The sequence below is a fragment of the Neolamprologus brichardi genome, chromosome 9 (assembly GCF_056152115.1).
Source record: "Neolamprologus brichardi isolate AB-2024 chromosome 9, ASM5615211v1, whole genome shotgun sequence".
In the NCBI taxonomy this organism is placed as follows: Eukaryota; Metazoa; Chordata; class Actinopteri; order Cichliformes; family Cichlidae; genus Neolamprologus; species Neolamprologus brichardi.
In genome coordinates, this window is record NC_142112.1 from 16,009,405 (window position 1) to 16,025,551 (window position 16,147).

Sequence of the window (16,147 nt, forward strand, 5' to 3'; positions counted from 1 at the left end):
ACTGGGAGGGTGTCAGCTAGAGATGAACTAAAGGGGATCAAAGACACGGAGGTAAAGAAATGGCTAAGACATGAAGTCTGGAGCAACAGGTGATTTGGTGTTGATGGACGGAGGAAGCGAGAGACATAAAGAGGCAACGGCGGCTGTGTGGTAGCTAGCTGAGGGAACACAGATGCTAGATAATAATGTGAACGAAAGAGGCTTTCTGAGATAAATGAAGGCCCATCAAAAGCATAGCATTTCCTCACGGCTGTCAAACAAGATGTCAATATCTATTTTCCTTTAAGCTATGAAGTGGATCTCAGTCCTCACACCAGAAGTAAACTCATTGTACTGTAGAGCCATTTAAAGCAGGCTAAAGCTGGGCCAAAAAAAAAAAATGTCTCCAGAGTGGTGACTATGAACTATTGAGAAGAGGTATGAGTTCATCTGAAAACCTGGGGTCAGTAGGTCAATATTTTACTAGTTAATTTTCAGATTATTTTGACCCCTTAACTCTGTTAACTCTGTTTTTTGTGCTGTCTCCTCCCTTCCCCCTCAGCCAGTTGGATCTGGTTTTGTCAGAGGTTTCTTCCTGGTAAAAGGGAGTTTTTTCCTTCCCACTGTCCCCAAATGCTTGCTCAAAGGTCATTTGATTGTTGGAGTTTTCTCCATATTATTGTACGGTTTCTAACTTACATATAAAGCACATTGAGGTGACTGTTGTTGTGATATATTGCTTGATAAATCAAACCTAATTTAACTGAATTCTATTGAACCTTTCCTATAATGTGTTTATTCATCATATAAGGAATTCTCCAGTGCGTGGGATAAAAAAATCTGTGGCATGCTTGGTTTCCTAGCAACGTGTATCTGTTATACACATTTTTATTATGTAGTGTGCCACAGCTAGGGATATGCGATTGGTAGATGAATATATAGGGGACTGCAGTTAGATAAAAAATGAATAATTACTGCAGGGCTGAGTGGGTCATGGATGGATGTTGTGGGTCAGGGTGGGTCAGTGTGTGATGGAAGGTGTGGAGAACTGGCGTGTTGCTGGCTGTGTTGTTGGCACAGGAAGTGTAGCTGAACTGAACACAGAGTCCAGAGTGTGGTGGAGTTCTAATATGAACAAATAAAGAGTGAAATCCGGAGCAGAGAAGCCAGATTTAACAGTATTTCAGGCCTGAGGAGCAGAGGAGTTGAAGGGCTGGAGACTGAGACAGGGCAGTGTGGACGGTGGATGAGAGAGACTGCAGGTCTTCTACAATAATTAAATTATTACAATGTGTTGTGCTTTCTTGTATCGTTCTACCGATTGTTTATTAGTGTATTTTAAAATATATTTTACCCTTACAATGGACAATGAAAATATCTAAGTTATTTGTAAGACTAATAAAACCACTAATGCCTCATCTTTAACCCTTTAAAACCGATCGGAGCGGGTACGCTCTGTTTTGCATAACTATTTTTAAATCCCGGTAGCTCTGCAACCACGTGAGCTAGCGCAATAATTTTTTTTGCATATGAAACCGGAGGAGTTGTACTTACATCTTATGCCATCAGCTTGTCCTCAGTCACAGTTTCCTTCCACATATAGCTTTGCAAAAACTGCATAAAAAGCACTTGCAGCAACAAAAACATAATATTCCAGAAACAGGCTTTGCCGATCCGATCAGCTGTTCATAACACTTCCTACGTCCATCAGCACGAACTATCGCATGTCCGCCATGACCTGCCCGAAACCGGAAGTGACGTCATTTTCGCGGAAATGTAGTTTTTTACCATCAAGGCCTCATGAGCCTATACTGGTGTTTTTAAAAGTTATGTTTGACTTTCTGTGTCATTTCTGGGATGCTTAGGACTCACATTGCACTGCTGGAAATAGTTTATTTTGATGCATATGCTGCTTTTTTGCAAATTTGCATTATAATATTTATTTTCGTTTTTCCTGCAGTATATAAAAATTGGTGTATTTCAAAAATAAAACTATGAAGACACTTAAAATAAATTTCCTGTGGTGGGAAACTATTTTGTGCAACTTTTTTGTATTTACAGTTTTGAGGGATAAGCCTCTTAAATTTCTCTAACTAGAAATATATGTTAAAAAAACAAAAACGATTTTCAATTTCTTTGTAGTTTATTGCACTTTTTTGCAATTTATGTAATTACTATGCACTTAATTCATACATATTATTAAAATCTGGGCTATAATGGTTGTATTGATGTATAGCAACTTGAAATGCTCCCAAAAATGGCTCCACAGCATGTAAAAATATAATATAAGCTCTGGCGGACTTGGTTCTATGGTAGGTCTTAAAGGGTTAATGCTTACTTTGTTAAATCTTTCTTTCAAAGTGCCCCCAACAGTTCTACTATTAAAGTTTTTTTTCTGATAAAACATGTTTTTCTCTCATGCCTTGATGAAGGTCAATAGGACATGTTTGTTGTTAACATGGTTCCAATAAATTGATGAACCTGAGATGTGTCAATTTTCTTCTGAATGTGTTTTTTGTGTGGTATTTATTTACTTTTGTGTATTTAACAATAAAAATTAGACTTCTTTCAAAAACTCTTCTTCTTTGTTTGCTTTATTCTGCTTGTTTTTTTTCAGATTAAATTGAAACACCTCAAATGTATCTTGTGAGTACAACACTGTATATGAAACAGTTAAACTGAGCCAAGCTGCTGCAAGAGTCAAATTCTGCATTAATATGCTGCAGAGTAGCTGAAAATAAAAATAATCATCAGCTTGGAATGAATGAGATGGGCCTATATGTGGAAATAATTTAAATTTAGACGCCACAGTATCTCGTAAATGTAACTGAATTGGGTCTATGATTACACTTTTTTCTCAGCTCTGGTCTTTGAGTGACAGCCACATCATACTTCCTTTGTCTCTCTTTGATGAGTCTCCCTCCACCGTCATGGACAGAGACATACTCGTACACTAGATATTTTGTCTTACAGCCTCATTACCTCTTGAAATGGCTCACTTAACACATCGTTCTCAACCAACAAAAGGCCGTTGGGTCACTTGATTGCAGCCATCAAACTAACATGTGGTGTGGTTTTTTAACAGATGGTGCAAAGTTATCTGGTCCAGTCTCTTGGCCTGTCCTACAAACATGGCATTCTCCCACACAGTGACTAATGTAGAATGCTGGTAAAAAGAAATGGATGAAATGCAAAGCACAGCTAGATGTAAATAGATGCTCATGGCGGCAGAGAGTGAGGAAAAGAGGCAGAGAGAGACTAAAGAGGGTAGACAAGTGAAATGACTTATTCAAGGGGGAAGTGGGCAGTAAGAAACATGAAATTAGCACAAATAGATTATCTGTCGACTACAGGCAGGCCTAAGAGCAAGCCAAGCACTGTGGAGGGAGAAAGAGCGAGAGAGAGGGCGAAAAAAAAAAAGCAGATCGACTTCTTGTTTATTCCTGCCTCAGGGGAGTTTCGATGGAGCCATCACTCACCAAATTGCTGATCTGTAGTTGGAACAGCTGTATCCATAGCACACACGGACTGAACTATACTGCAATTATAATGCAGCAATAGTGTGACCTATGGTCTGTAGGAGAGATGAAGTGTTTAATCCCTTACAGATGGTGTGTTTCTGCATTCCACAGATGAAAAGCTTTCCTTTCATTGCCATTTTTTTGTAGTATTGTGGATTTGAGCCAAAAAGATAATACAGTAATGACAGCGCTATAGCAGCGACAACTCACTCTAAGTGATGTACAATTATTGCAAAACGTGCAGCAATGCATACAGTGGTTTCAAAGCAATTCATCAAACACACACAATGCCAAAAACACACACGTATTCCTTTGGGTGGGTGGGAATGAAGACTAAATTGTGAAGGCATGATGACGTGATTATATTCTGTGGGCAGTGAGAATGGGCACAGTAATACGATTGCTACAGATCAATTTCATGCCAGTTTTGTTTAAAAAAAAAACAATTTTCAGATATGATTTAATATAAGATCAGAAATGATTATAATCCAAATGTTCTTTATTTGGAGTGGAGTGTATTTTTTGCTTATTAATGTAAACTTAAGAATGAACAACCTATTTTTTTTAACCCAGGTAAATGAAATGAGAAAATAGCACAAGTGTAAAGGACACAGTATACATTAGCCTAATGACTCATACACAGAGCTGAAATGAGACTGTGCTGTTACTTTACAAAGTTTGGATCTGTAATTAATGTCGGCAGATACCCAAAACAATAATATCAATATTGTGTTGAAGCTAAAAGTTGGATCATTGCATCACAAGAAATAATCTTTATCAAAAATATCTTCAGTAGACTTAGTTTATGCAGTATTTGTTTTGAATAGCACCATGTAAATTAGCATACTCACTTACTTATTCACTGATTGTTTACTTGTTACCTTTATTACACGGTGACAGTGTAAGACGGCAGGTGAATTTCAAACTGCAGCATGTATTTGATGTGGTCATGTGGTTTGTTCATCAACAGTACCGCACGGCTATCAGTTTGCTCGTTGTAGTGATTTATTTAAATTGAATGACTCACTGCAGTAAAATCTAACTATTTCCCAAATGCTGTTTAATTTTGAAGAGAGAAGAGAGAGAAGGTTCTACTCCGGCTTCCCCCCACAGTCCAAAGACATGCAGTTAGTGGGGATAGGGTAATTGGTTACTCTAAATTGCCCATAGGTGTGAATGTGAGTTTGAATGGCTGTCTGTCTCTATGTATTAGCCCTGCGGCAGACTGGCGACCTGTCCAGGGTGTACTCTGCCTCTCGCCCTAAGACAGCTGGGATAGGCTATAGGCCCCCCGCGACCCTGACAAGGATAAGTGGAAGAGAATGGATGGATGTTTAATTTTGGACACCGAAACCAAATGTTGGTTGTCAAAATTATTGGTCCGTCCCCTGAGCTATCCCACCCAATTCTTCCCAGGTGAATCTCTCAAGGTCTTTCAGATTTGATGATCTTCTGGCGTGAAATCCTGGTCCTCAGTTCACTTCACAGAATTTCATTGTGATTTAAGTGAGGGCTCCGTGCAGGTCAGTCATGTTTGGTCTTTTGGAGGTAGTTCTTCACCAGGTTTGGTTCGCTGTAGTGTTGGGAGACTCAGGACGACCTGGATCCAGTTTTGTTACTGACTGCGTGAGGTTTACTTTTAATATCTTCCCATATCCTTCTTCCTTTGGTGATTCCTTCCATCTTGACGAGATTCCCAGTTCCAGACGCACTGAAGCCCAATACTCCCACCACCATGTTTTACTGTCGAGGCGGTGTTCTCTGGGTTGTATGCCTCTCCCTTGTTTCTCCAAACAGCATCTCTGTGGCTAAAGAGTTTTAGTTTTGTCTCATCTGTTCTAAGGATGCACTTCCCTCACCATACCTCACTGTGGCCTGAAGTCATGTCTTCTGCAGAAGTGGAGTTTTTCTTGTTCCACAGCCCGGCAGTCCATTCCTGTGCAGACTTCTAGGACTGTCATCTTTGAGACTACAGTTCTAGACTTGGATAAGCCATTCATTCGTGTCTTGGCAGTTGTTCTGTGGTCATTAGACACACCTCTCACTAATTTATTTTCAAAGTATTTTGCTTTCTACCACTGTCAGATTTGTTCTGGACGGCGGGGCTCTCTTTATAATTCTTGATAATACTTCAGTCCTGTTGATGACACTGTGACACTTGAAAAGCTGTAATAAATGTATATATCCATGTCCTGCTTTATGAGCATCAAAACTGATTTCTTTAGTTTTTAGCTTGATCCCTTCTTAAGTGACAACTCAAAGCCTAACCCATTTTTATAGTGTGTAAATTAGAAGATAAACCTCACTTTTGGTGTGATTTTACAAGCTTTGAACAAGTTAAAGCAGGTCATTGCACAGGAGTGGTTTGTGCTATGGGTCAATGAAAAATGTCAGATTTTCAGTAAGCTAATAATATTGACCCCACTTTTTTGTTTTTTCTTAATTAATTCTGAATAATGAATGATTTGTAAAGAAAACTAAACTAATATGTTTAAAAATTCAAGGTTCCACTGTTAAAAAAAGCACTTTGGAAGATTTTGTCAAAATCCTTTTGTCCTTATTTCAACTGAACATATTCATCAATAAGTGTACAATGCAAATGAATGTTAGGTAATTCATAGTTTAGGGTCATATGTTAAATGGTTTAAAAAGTAAAAACAAATATATTAAAAATGTAAAAAATCCAATGATCCATGATATTTCCATTTCTGCACATATATGCTCTGGAAATTGAATCACAACTTCCAGGTAGAGGGATAAATTGTTAAACAAACTTTCTCTTCACTTATCAAATCATTTGCTTAACACAAGCAGGGTGGAAACAGGCTGGAAATGTAGTTCATGATGGTTCTTAAATGATATTTTATGCACTGACAGTGGGAAAAAGGTTTGTAACAATCTGTTGCCAGATTGGGAGGTTATTTAAATCTCTGGCCTAAAAGGATTGTCCTGGTAGATTTTGGCAATTAAAAACCGTGACGGTGATTAAAAAGAGAAGTGCCAGAAATCCCACCTACAGTTCTTCCTATTAGCTGTATTTTTCTTGGTTTGATAGTGGGAAGTGCTTTTGTGGGTATGTGATTGGCACACACACACAAATATATATAAAACTGTTTGATGTATACAGGCCTGAAACAGAAAAACCGATAGCCAGAAAGAGATCTTTTAGTAGCCTGAATCTTCTCCAGCTTTAATTACACCATATTGATCAGAAGCAGGAGGAAGGAAAAGGAAGGGGAGATCGAGTGAAGAGAGGGAGACAGTTGGTGAAACTGTCTCTCTGGCTACGGCTGTAGTTACTGTAAAGCGTGTAAAAAAAAGGAGGGGGGCAGGGTGTTTGAGCAATTACTCCAAAGTCATACAGTAGATAATTAGAAAATTCCCCCTAACCCACCACAGTGTCTCTCTGCATACATCCATTTAGCTTAGCTGATACAATGAAACAGGGAGGGTGTCAAATTCATTTAAGTCACCAGCCAAAATGCATTGTTCACATCCATCTCGCAGCTTCATGCTTGGTTTGATTTGAAATTCTCAGCATTGATTTTTCGGTCCCTTGTGCCTTTGGTCTGCTTCTTTCTTGTAATCAGCTATAATAGAATGGTCATGCATGACACTCCTGGCTTCCCTGTACCAACTTTAGCTATATGTTAAAGATACTACTTCTGCAAAACTGCGCTTCTTCTCTCATTTTTAGGTTGACCTACTTTGGCAAAGAGCTTAGGTTCCTTCCTTTGTTTCTCGCACTGTTGTGGCAAGGGCAGAAAATCTGCAAACTCTCCTACTGTATTTTCCTCCACACCCACTCCTGCTTCTGATCCAGGCGGATGGTAGATGAGTCCAGCACAGTAAAATATGCCAGATTCAACCTCACTGCCCCAGCAAAAACTTTCCTGGCGCGTCTCACAGAACTGTATTCTGGGGGTTAAGGAGCTTATGTCTAGTATACGACGCATGGAGAAAGGAGCTGAGCAGTGATTCGCCATGGGGGTGGTGGGGGTGGTGGTGGTGGGGGGGGGGTGGGGGGGTGGGGGGGGAGCAGAGTGAAGCCTCTCTGTGTAGAGTGTATCTCATTATGGCTGAACTGTGTGTTACCTTTGGTAAACAGTGGGGAATCTTTCTTAGTCGAGCGTCACTCTAAAAGCAGCAGGCTGGTAAACGACCACGGCCCGACGGTGCCGCAATGCCATTGCTCAAATATACAGCCCCATAGCGATGTATGAGTTCGGTCATGATTAGTCAGATAGAATAAATAATCTGTTCTTATGACAGCCCTCTTCATTTCACCGTGTGTTAAATGGATGCCACGTCCAACTCTTTTGTGTTAGTAAATTCCCTCCAGTTATTTTTGCTGAATGACCTTCTCAATCACGAGAAAAGTCAAAAATTCAATTTCTGAGAAAAGCATTCATTATCATAGCCTTTGTGCTGAAGGGTACCTGCCCATTTACTGTGCATTAGAGCGATCCATAGTATATTTGCAGGCAATTTCAATAGCATATTAAGCAAATCAACAAATGAGAGAATCATAAGGCATTCGGCAATATAACGTGAATACTATCAGAGCCACGCAAACATGCAATGCCATGAGTATGATGAGAATGACGTCATTTCTAAATTCCTATCAAGTGTTAATGCTCGTATTCAGAACTTTCGATTTACTTTTCCCCAACAACTACACTGGCTCAAACAATTATTTGATGAGACTGAACAGGACACTGCTGATGTTTATATTTCTAGTCTTCTTTCCAAGTCTGTCTTGAGGCTGAGAAAAGCTGCAACACACGCACTGCTGTGTGCCAGCCCGACTTCAACACTTCCACATATTTCCTCGAATTGTTGTGACGTTCTGCACACTGTGCTTCTGTACAGCTGAGTCTCTCACATGTGAAGAGCAAAACATGAGTAATTAAATCTTCATTCCTCCACCCACACTACCGCATTCACGTCTGTTAAATTGAAAAACTACACGGTGTAAAACAGATCCACTTAAGTCGACGCCTCAATGACTCTTGTAGTATAGCGTCACGAAGCGGGGGAAGCTTTCGTTAACCTTTGCGTTAACACTACAGCGGAGTCTTGTTTTGATGTTATATGACCCTCCAGAGACTTTGTAAATCAAACACTAATTACAGCGTACAGTGACCTGATGGCTGAAATGCTACATCTGATGTGCTCCGTGGGCTAAAAGACAGCTGAGTGAATTCTTGTCTAAAGTAGAGTGCTTCAGCAAACTCTAAGCTGCTTGGTTAATTAAGACATGCTGACAACTGATGAACTCTGCACAACATTATAGATCCACTGCCTAATTGGAAAGAATGGACAACAGTCAACACATTTTCTTCACTTCTTGGCAGCTGCACTGTAGTTGTAATAATGAATATAGAAAATATAGAAAAAAATGAAACAGTCGATTCTAAAAGGATCCTTACAAAGAATGAGTCAACTCATTGTTAGATTAACCTATATGGGCACCTTTTTTGTTACGCCCCTGCTGGCCGATAACTGATTCGGATGATCTGATATCGTCGTGTTGGTGTTGTTCCCAGATCATCATGAAAATGTTGTTCCAGGTTCAACATTGCAAGTGACCAATCACATTGTTGTGACGTTATTCTTTGGCGCGCCAAGCCATTCGTGCATTTATGAAATTCCAATGTTGCAAGGACAATATCAATTCTGCTTACCGTTTATTAAAGAGTCAGGGTCAGGGTCCGTTGATCGGCGGACAGAGGCGGTTTCTTGCAGCTTAAGTACAGTTTTTTGTTTTACGGCGTTTTTTCCCAAAGTCGCAAAAGTATGACGTCACAACATTCTGATTGGTCACTTGCAATGTTGATCCTGGAACAACATTTAGTATGATGATCTGGGAACAACACCAACACGACGATATCAGATCGTGCAACTGATTCACTGCCAATTTATATGAAAATTTGAACTGACTCACTTATCAAAGTTAAGACAAACACTGGACCTAGCTTTTTTAAAGTCCCTTGCAGTCTGAGGCTCATGGGTTGTAACCCCATTTTCGTTTTTGGTAATCCAGCCTTGAGTCCATCAAACAGTATTTGTACAGATTATTTTATGTCTTACCTGCCCTGAACTTTGATGTCAGAAATGGCATAGAAGTATCTGGACAGGTTGTTCTCATCCACCATCGTCGCTCCTGTGGCAGGTCGGAGCAGGCGGATTCTCAGATCAGTAATGGTAAAGAAGTCCCTCAGCTTCTTGGTCGTGTCTAGCTGGCCGTAAAGTGAGGCCATGTTGTGGAGCCGGGGTCCAGCAAACAGTGCAAATCGGTCCTTGATCTCAAAGCGTACAGTTTTGTCGTTCTTCCACACGTACCCTCGTGAGTAGTCCTCGGTGCAGATAATGTCCAGCAGGGTATGCTGAGTTAGGTCTTGCACCGTCTTGGGCTCCATGGTGAAGGCGTCCAAGCAATCAGTGGCGTAGAACTGGTAGGGCTGCCAGGTTCGTCCATAATCTAGTGATTTTTCTAGGACCATCTGTTCGGGCCGGCCTGACTCAAAGGTGAGGACAATGTCTTCAGTCAGCTCAATGGTTTTGTTCCAAGATAGAGTGATGTTGACCAGTAGGGGTTTTGGGTACTTCTTCCAGGAGGTGGACTGCCAGAAGGTTGTGGGGTTGCGGCCCTCAGTGTCGAACATCAGCCCTGGAGGGTGGGCGAGCTCTTCAGTGGTGGCGTCACATTCATTGTTACACATGTAAGGGTTTTCCTACATAGGGGGAACAGAGGAAACAAAGAGCAGAAGAGAAAGCAATAAAAATGTTGCTCACAACAACAACTAACAAGAACAAATCAGGCCATTGTCAGGGTTGATTATTCAGAAAACTTTATATAATAGTTGAATTGTAAATGTCATGCAACACCAAGATATTTGGCGATTTTTGAAGACATGAGCTATGTATGAAAGGCAAGCAGGAAAAGAGTGAGGTTGTCTCAGTAGTGGGCATACAATTAGAAGCAGTCAAAGACACACTGATTTGTGTTGCACATTTATCATTTAAGAGTCTGCCAACAACCTATTGCCAGGTGGAACAAAGAGATGGCCACTAAAATTTGATCACTTGGCAAACCAAATTGTGAAGCTTGTGTAAATAATTAGGTGCATCAAGTAACTACTATTTTTCTCACTGAACCCTTACTATGGCCCACACAAATATTTAAACATTAAAAAAACACATCCCTTTTATGACATTATGGGCAAAAACAAAAACTAAAGCAAGGATTCTAGACTATTTTCCTCAAATAAGGATTTAAGTCCCTGAAGCATGCTTATCAGGGGTTAAAGCAACCCGATATCATGCAAAGTGTATAACAGCTGCGCCGTGTCCATCACACTTTGCCTCTACAAAACGTGAAATGTCCCGCTTGCAGAAGTTGCAGTAAGGCGCAGTAACAGCAGAGGGAAATATTTTAATTCAAGCCAACATGAAAATAATCACAGGAAAGCACTTAAACAGACATTACATGTATATATTTATGCCTAGCCTGCCTAGCTTAATCATTTCCAGCAATTAAGGACCCTGCAATGTACTTCATACATTTTCTGCACTTCAGCTTCTTGGCTTTAAATATATTATCTCCTTCTGCCGGTAATGCAACTTCTGCATAGGTGTACATTTCAAATTTTGGACAAGCAAATGGACAAGTGAAATGAACACGGTGGACTGGTGTGTCTATACACATCTGTACACAGTATGTTGTGATACTGGGTTGGTTAATGTGGACCAGAATTATCCAGAACAGCACCTTTGATTAATTGGTAACAAAATTTCATTAAGCTAGCTAACTTAGCTTAATACATAGTACTGTAAAGAGAGTTCATTTTTTGAGTGCTGCTGTCTGGCATTGTTTCCAGTTGATGTCAAGGAGATACTTGCATAGTACTGTACATAGTACTAAGTATGACATCCCGTGTTTTTTTTTGTTTTTGTTTTTTTTTTGTCACTGTGATTTCATGATTTCATGCCAATAAAGTTGTACTTGTGGAACTTTGTCCTTTAGCTGAGGGCTTTGGCTAACACTAGATCAGCAAGCATATCTGAGAAACATTTAAATTGGCAGGTAACTATAAATTTTTCAAACAACTCAACAAATACTTCTAAACACAAAATGTTTCTGTGCAGTCTGGACCACAGTGTGTCTGCAAACACTGTATTTCCCCGGGAGAAAGCAAAACAATAATGTGTGATCAGTTTAGTCTAAGAGATGGAGAAAGACGTCAGTGAGAGAGGATAGGAGAGGAAAAAGAGATTATTTTCAAAGATAAAAACAGCACAGTGACATTTGATAAGTCAGACAGCGTCTATGATGTTTTGCAGAAGTTATATTTTTTTACATTCTGAAAAAACTTGAAAGATAAATTGAAGGGTCTTTTAGTACTCCTTGATGGAGGCTAAATTCGTTTGCAGTACTGTGTAAGGTTTACAATGCTGGGTTGGACTGGTGCACAGCAGGCTGTGGTGTTCATGGCCAATGTTAGGTTATATTGAAAGCAGCAGACATTTAAGTTGAATCTGATTGAGCTGCTTATATATGTCAGTTAATTCAATTAAATCTACAAGAAGCAGGAGACTTTAGAGCAGCAGCATCCAAGGTCAGCTGATCACATCCTGTATGCAAAGAAAACAAATCTACTTGGAGTTCACTATGCAAATTTGCATTTTTATTTTCTATGTGATTCTTTTCCCTGTGCTGCACCACCACATGGCTATAGCAGATCTTAGGATTCTCCCTGCCATATCCCACTTTAACCCTGATTATATATGGCAGCCATGCCTGGATAAGCTAATGATAAGCTGGGCCATGAAAAATTATTCTTCAGTCTGTAGTGATATGTGGGGAAAATGATCTTGTTCTGTTTTTAACATATAAGAGTTTATGTAAAGATAACAAAATGATATGATAAAAGAAATATCTCCTAAAAAAGTGAATTTCTTTTCAGTTTCCTTTGGCCTTCATATTTGTCTGACTTTATTTTTCATTTTCTTTAAAAGATTCATCAAAATCTTGTGGGCAGTTGAATCACTTCATTCAAAAAAAAAAAATGCACACATGACATATAATTTTCACATCAGAAATTTCTCTTGAGGTTTCTTCACATTCTTTAAATTCATCATGCTCCTTGCATGAAAGAGGTCTCTCCAAAAACATTTGTCCGATTTACCACAAATCATTACCAGGCAATGTTCTCTCTCCTTGCTCCCTGGGGGCTCGATCTAGCTGTCAGGGGGAGGAGGCACTCCTCCAAGAGGACCTTTCAAGTGCTACAAGCTCCAATTTATCAGGACAAGATAATCCACTACTTGATTAGGTGGGAGATGTCACCCTGTGTGTGTGAGTGCGTGTGGAAGTGAGTGTGGCGATGTGGTGAGGAAACAGGGACAGGAGCGGGTCTCTGATGTAAGACAGTCTAATGAAGCGGTGAGGCAGAGATCGAGTAAGTTAGAGTGAGAAACAGCTCTATTCACCTAATAAGCTTTGCAAGTTTTTCCTCGTCCTCCAAGGCAAGGTGACAATGAAACAGGGCTCTGTCAGGCCTTCTGACTTTTGGAGGGACCCATTAATATCCTGTCTGGGCTATCCCCTACAGGCTTCTCCCAGTACTGGACAGCGGTGACAGAGGAAGGCAGGCTGGCAGTGGAAAATTCCACTTGGGTTTTATTATACCGTCTTAATGGCGGAAGGTTAGGTGTGGCATTAACTGCAGCATCTGGTGCACCGTGCAGCCACAGACAGATGTGTAATAAGTCACATGTGACAGTTATGCATGATTAGGGGGTGGGGGAAGTCTCTAAAAACATACTTGGCATGCAGAATAGTTGTGTTTTTATGGCTTGTTGGGAATGTGTATTTATTGAGAGAGACCTAAAACTGAGCTCATATAAGATTCAAAAAGGAAGAGAAGAAAATTTGGATTTATTGTTGTAGATTTTCCCATTGTTTCTAACATAGCAACTAAACTATTTATGTTATTTCCTATTAAATTATGTTTTTAGTTATAATGAATGCTGCTGTTGACACCATACTATGCATTCTTACACTGAGTCATTATCTACTTGCTTTCCTGCAGAATTTAGTTTTGTAATTAGCTCATTGTAGTAAATAGACTCCATCAGACGTGAATGTCATTCTAATCCGAATTCAACACATCAGTCAAGTAAAGACATATTATCAGCAGAATTTTGTACTGAATCTCATCCACGCGGCCTCACTTTTTAAACCTTTCACATTGACATTACCTTATAGCCAATCCTTTCTCCTTTTTTCTAAGTGCTCATATAAATAATAATGAATTGATTTGAATTGAATCTATGTAGATATGAGGGTGAAGTGCTGAGCACGGTGGATCTCCAGACACTGTGGTGGTCTGGACACTAGAAAACCTGAGCATAGGCTTCTTGGATGGTCTGTTAGCAAAATTAAGTATGAAGCAAGCCATCATGACTAATCAGCGACTCAAGTCAACTTAGATGAATTGTGTGGACCACCCAGTAACGATGGTTAACTTTGAGCGTTAGTGGAGATCAAACAGCTATAGAGACCAAAAATGCTGCTGGCTGTGAATTTGTTCATTTCTGGCATCTGCTCAGTAATGAACTCTGGCTTTGGCACTTTTACATTGGAGTTTGAGGTTTTTGGGGGTGTTTTTCAGCCCCAAAGCTGCCAGTTGATCTTCCCTAGTGTACCAAAATGGCTAGAGCAGGATTTGGCTTTAATACATCTGAAGAAGCAAATTTCTCATGTATGCCCATCAGCTTATAGTATGCCATGCTATACAAAGTTGAAAGGCACTTGTTTTGGGGTCACATCTGTGACCTACTGCTTAGGCCAGTGGCTGAAGTAAACAGTCTTAGGATGTCTCTGTGGGAGCCACTATATCATCTCTGAGGTCAACCTATTTATTCCTTTAAGTCTAAATAATGTTGATCCAATGATCAGCTATTACTGTAACATCCAAAGACACACACACACAGGCTACTCACACAAAGTGCTGGTACATCACAGTAATCAGACAAAGATGTATCCCTATCGATCCCTGTGGCCGTGCAGCTGAAAATCTGCTGCATGTAGCACCTTGCAGCCCTGACCAGTGGTCCTGCGATCCCCTGAACACGCAGGTTAAAAACCTTTCATTACTGTCTCCTCCGCTTCTCGCCTAACGACAAAATACTGCCTTTATGAAGATCAATAACCACACTGGTCTGCCAGAGAAGAGCAAGGAGATAAAATGCTGAGTATACGCCTTTATGAAGATCAATACTAGATTTCTGTGTTTTATTGTGGGGTAGTGCTAAGGCCTTTACTAGTGAATTAATGGTTTGGCACGCGTTTAACCATCTGACAGGACCCGGCACGACAACAGCAGCATTTTTGTAATTGCAAAAGATGTTTCTATTAATCCCAGTGTGATGATAAGTGGCCAAGATGGGGGGCAGCCAGCGCAGATTACAAAGCCAGCGCTGAGATAGCGAGAGCGGAAAGGTCATGCCAAATTGGCACTAATAGAGATGCAGTCAACCCACCCAAAACACACTGGATTATTAGCACTGTGATGCAGTGATATAGTGTGAGAGAGCAGCCGTGTGCATGTGTGTGTGTTTGTGTTTGCAGGTGGGCGTTCATATACCACCAAGTATGTGGTTGTGGGTGGATAATATCAGGAAGCTGCTCTAAATTCCTTTGGTGTTGTCCCCATTATAGTCAAACTGTTCAGGCTAATTTAACCAACCGGCTAGAGGAATAAAAATCAGCAGTGCTGCAACACAGTGGGTAATAAATTAGACTCATCTCATTCAGCTGCACTCAACAGACCAGCGTTATTTGTAGTGTTTAGATCACAGGGAAGTGTTTACAGGCTAAAGGCTTTTAGATATGTTTAAGCAATTTGCCCGTTGTACTCACAGGAGTAACACAAGACACCATTTTGGCTTCAAATTACGGATCCTGGATCTTTTATTGTGACTCTGTAACTGCTACGATTTAGTGAACAATCATCAGGAATTTAAGCAGCTGCAGTTAAAACGTCCTATTAAACTTAACTAAACCAATTATCCTAGAAAAAATAAATATATTCTTACTTTTATGCAAATTCTCCATGTGTATCTATGCTGTGCTATAGTGGAAAAAAACAGCACGCTGTTATGATCTCCTGTTAGCATTTTCTCATCACCTGTACAACAAAGGGTCACATTAACCTTATTTCAAAGGGATCTTTGACCCAAACAGTTGGATACGGAGGCTTCAGCGCGGATGCATGATGAGCAGACGGGCGAATTCATACACAAAAGAAGAGAAGAGCAGATAAGTTACTGAGGTTTAAAATAAGATATGACCATGCTGGCTGACAGCCTTGGCCTGGCCACACAGTAACCACTGATGGAGGATGGGACCTGAGGGAATATAAATTTACTAACTGCAGACAAGCCATCTTGATAGATGGGCTCACACCAATCAAACCAATCCGCTTGTGTGACAGATGTCTTGGACGTGGTACCCAGATAGCAAATTGAATTCACACTCCATCGATTCGTCTTTCTAACTCGCCCCCTTTTTCTTTTGCTTCCTGTTCTTTGTTTCATGTTCTAAGAAATCTCATTTCAGAGTGGGATCAGTGTTTAAA

General features: G+C 40.2%; 1 protein-coding gene across 4 annotated transcripts in view; it reads right to left on the reverse strand.

Moving 5' to 3' along the window:
• ntng1a (netrin g1a) overlaps positions 1-16,147 on the reverse strand; it is a 118,569-nt gene that overhangs the window by 52,593 nt on the left and 49,829 nt on the right. For all 4 annotated transcript variants that reach the window (XM_006806329.3, XM_087846001.1, XM_006806328.3 and 1 more), the window contains exon 3: positions 9,594-10,237. In XM_006806329.3, coding sequence (XP_006806392.1) covers positions 9,594-10,237 — 644 coding nt within the window. The remainder of the gene's footprint in view (positions 1-9,593; positions 10,238-16,147) is intronic.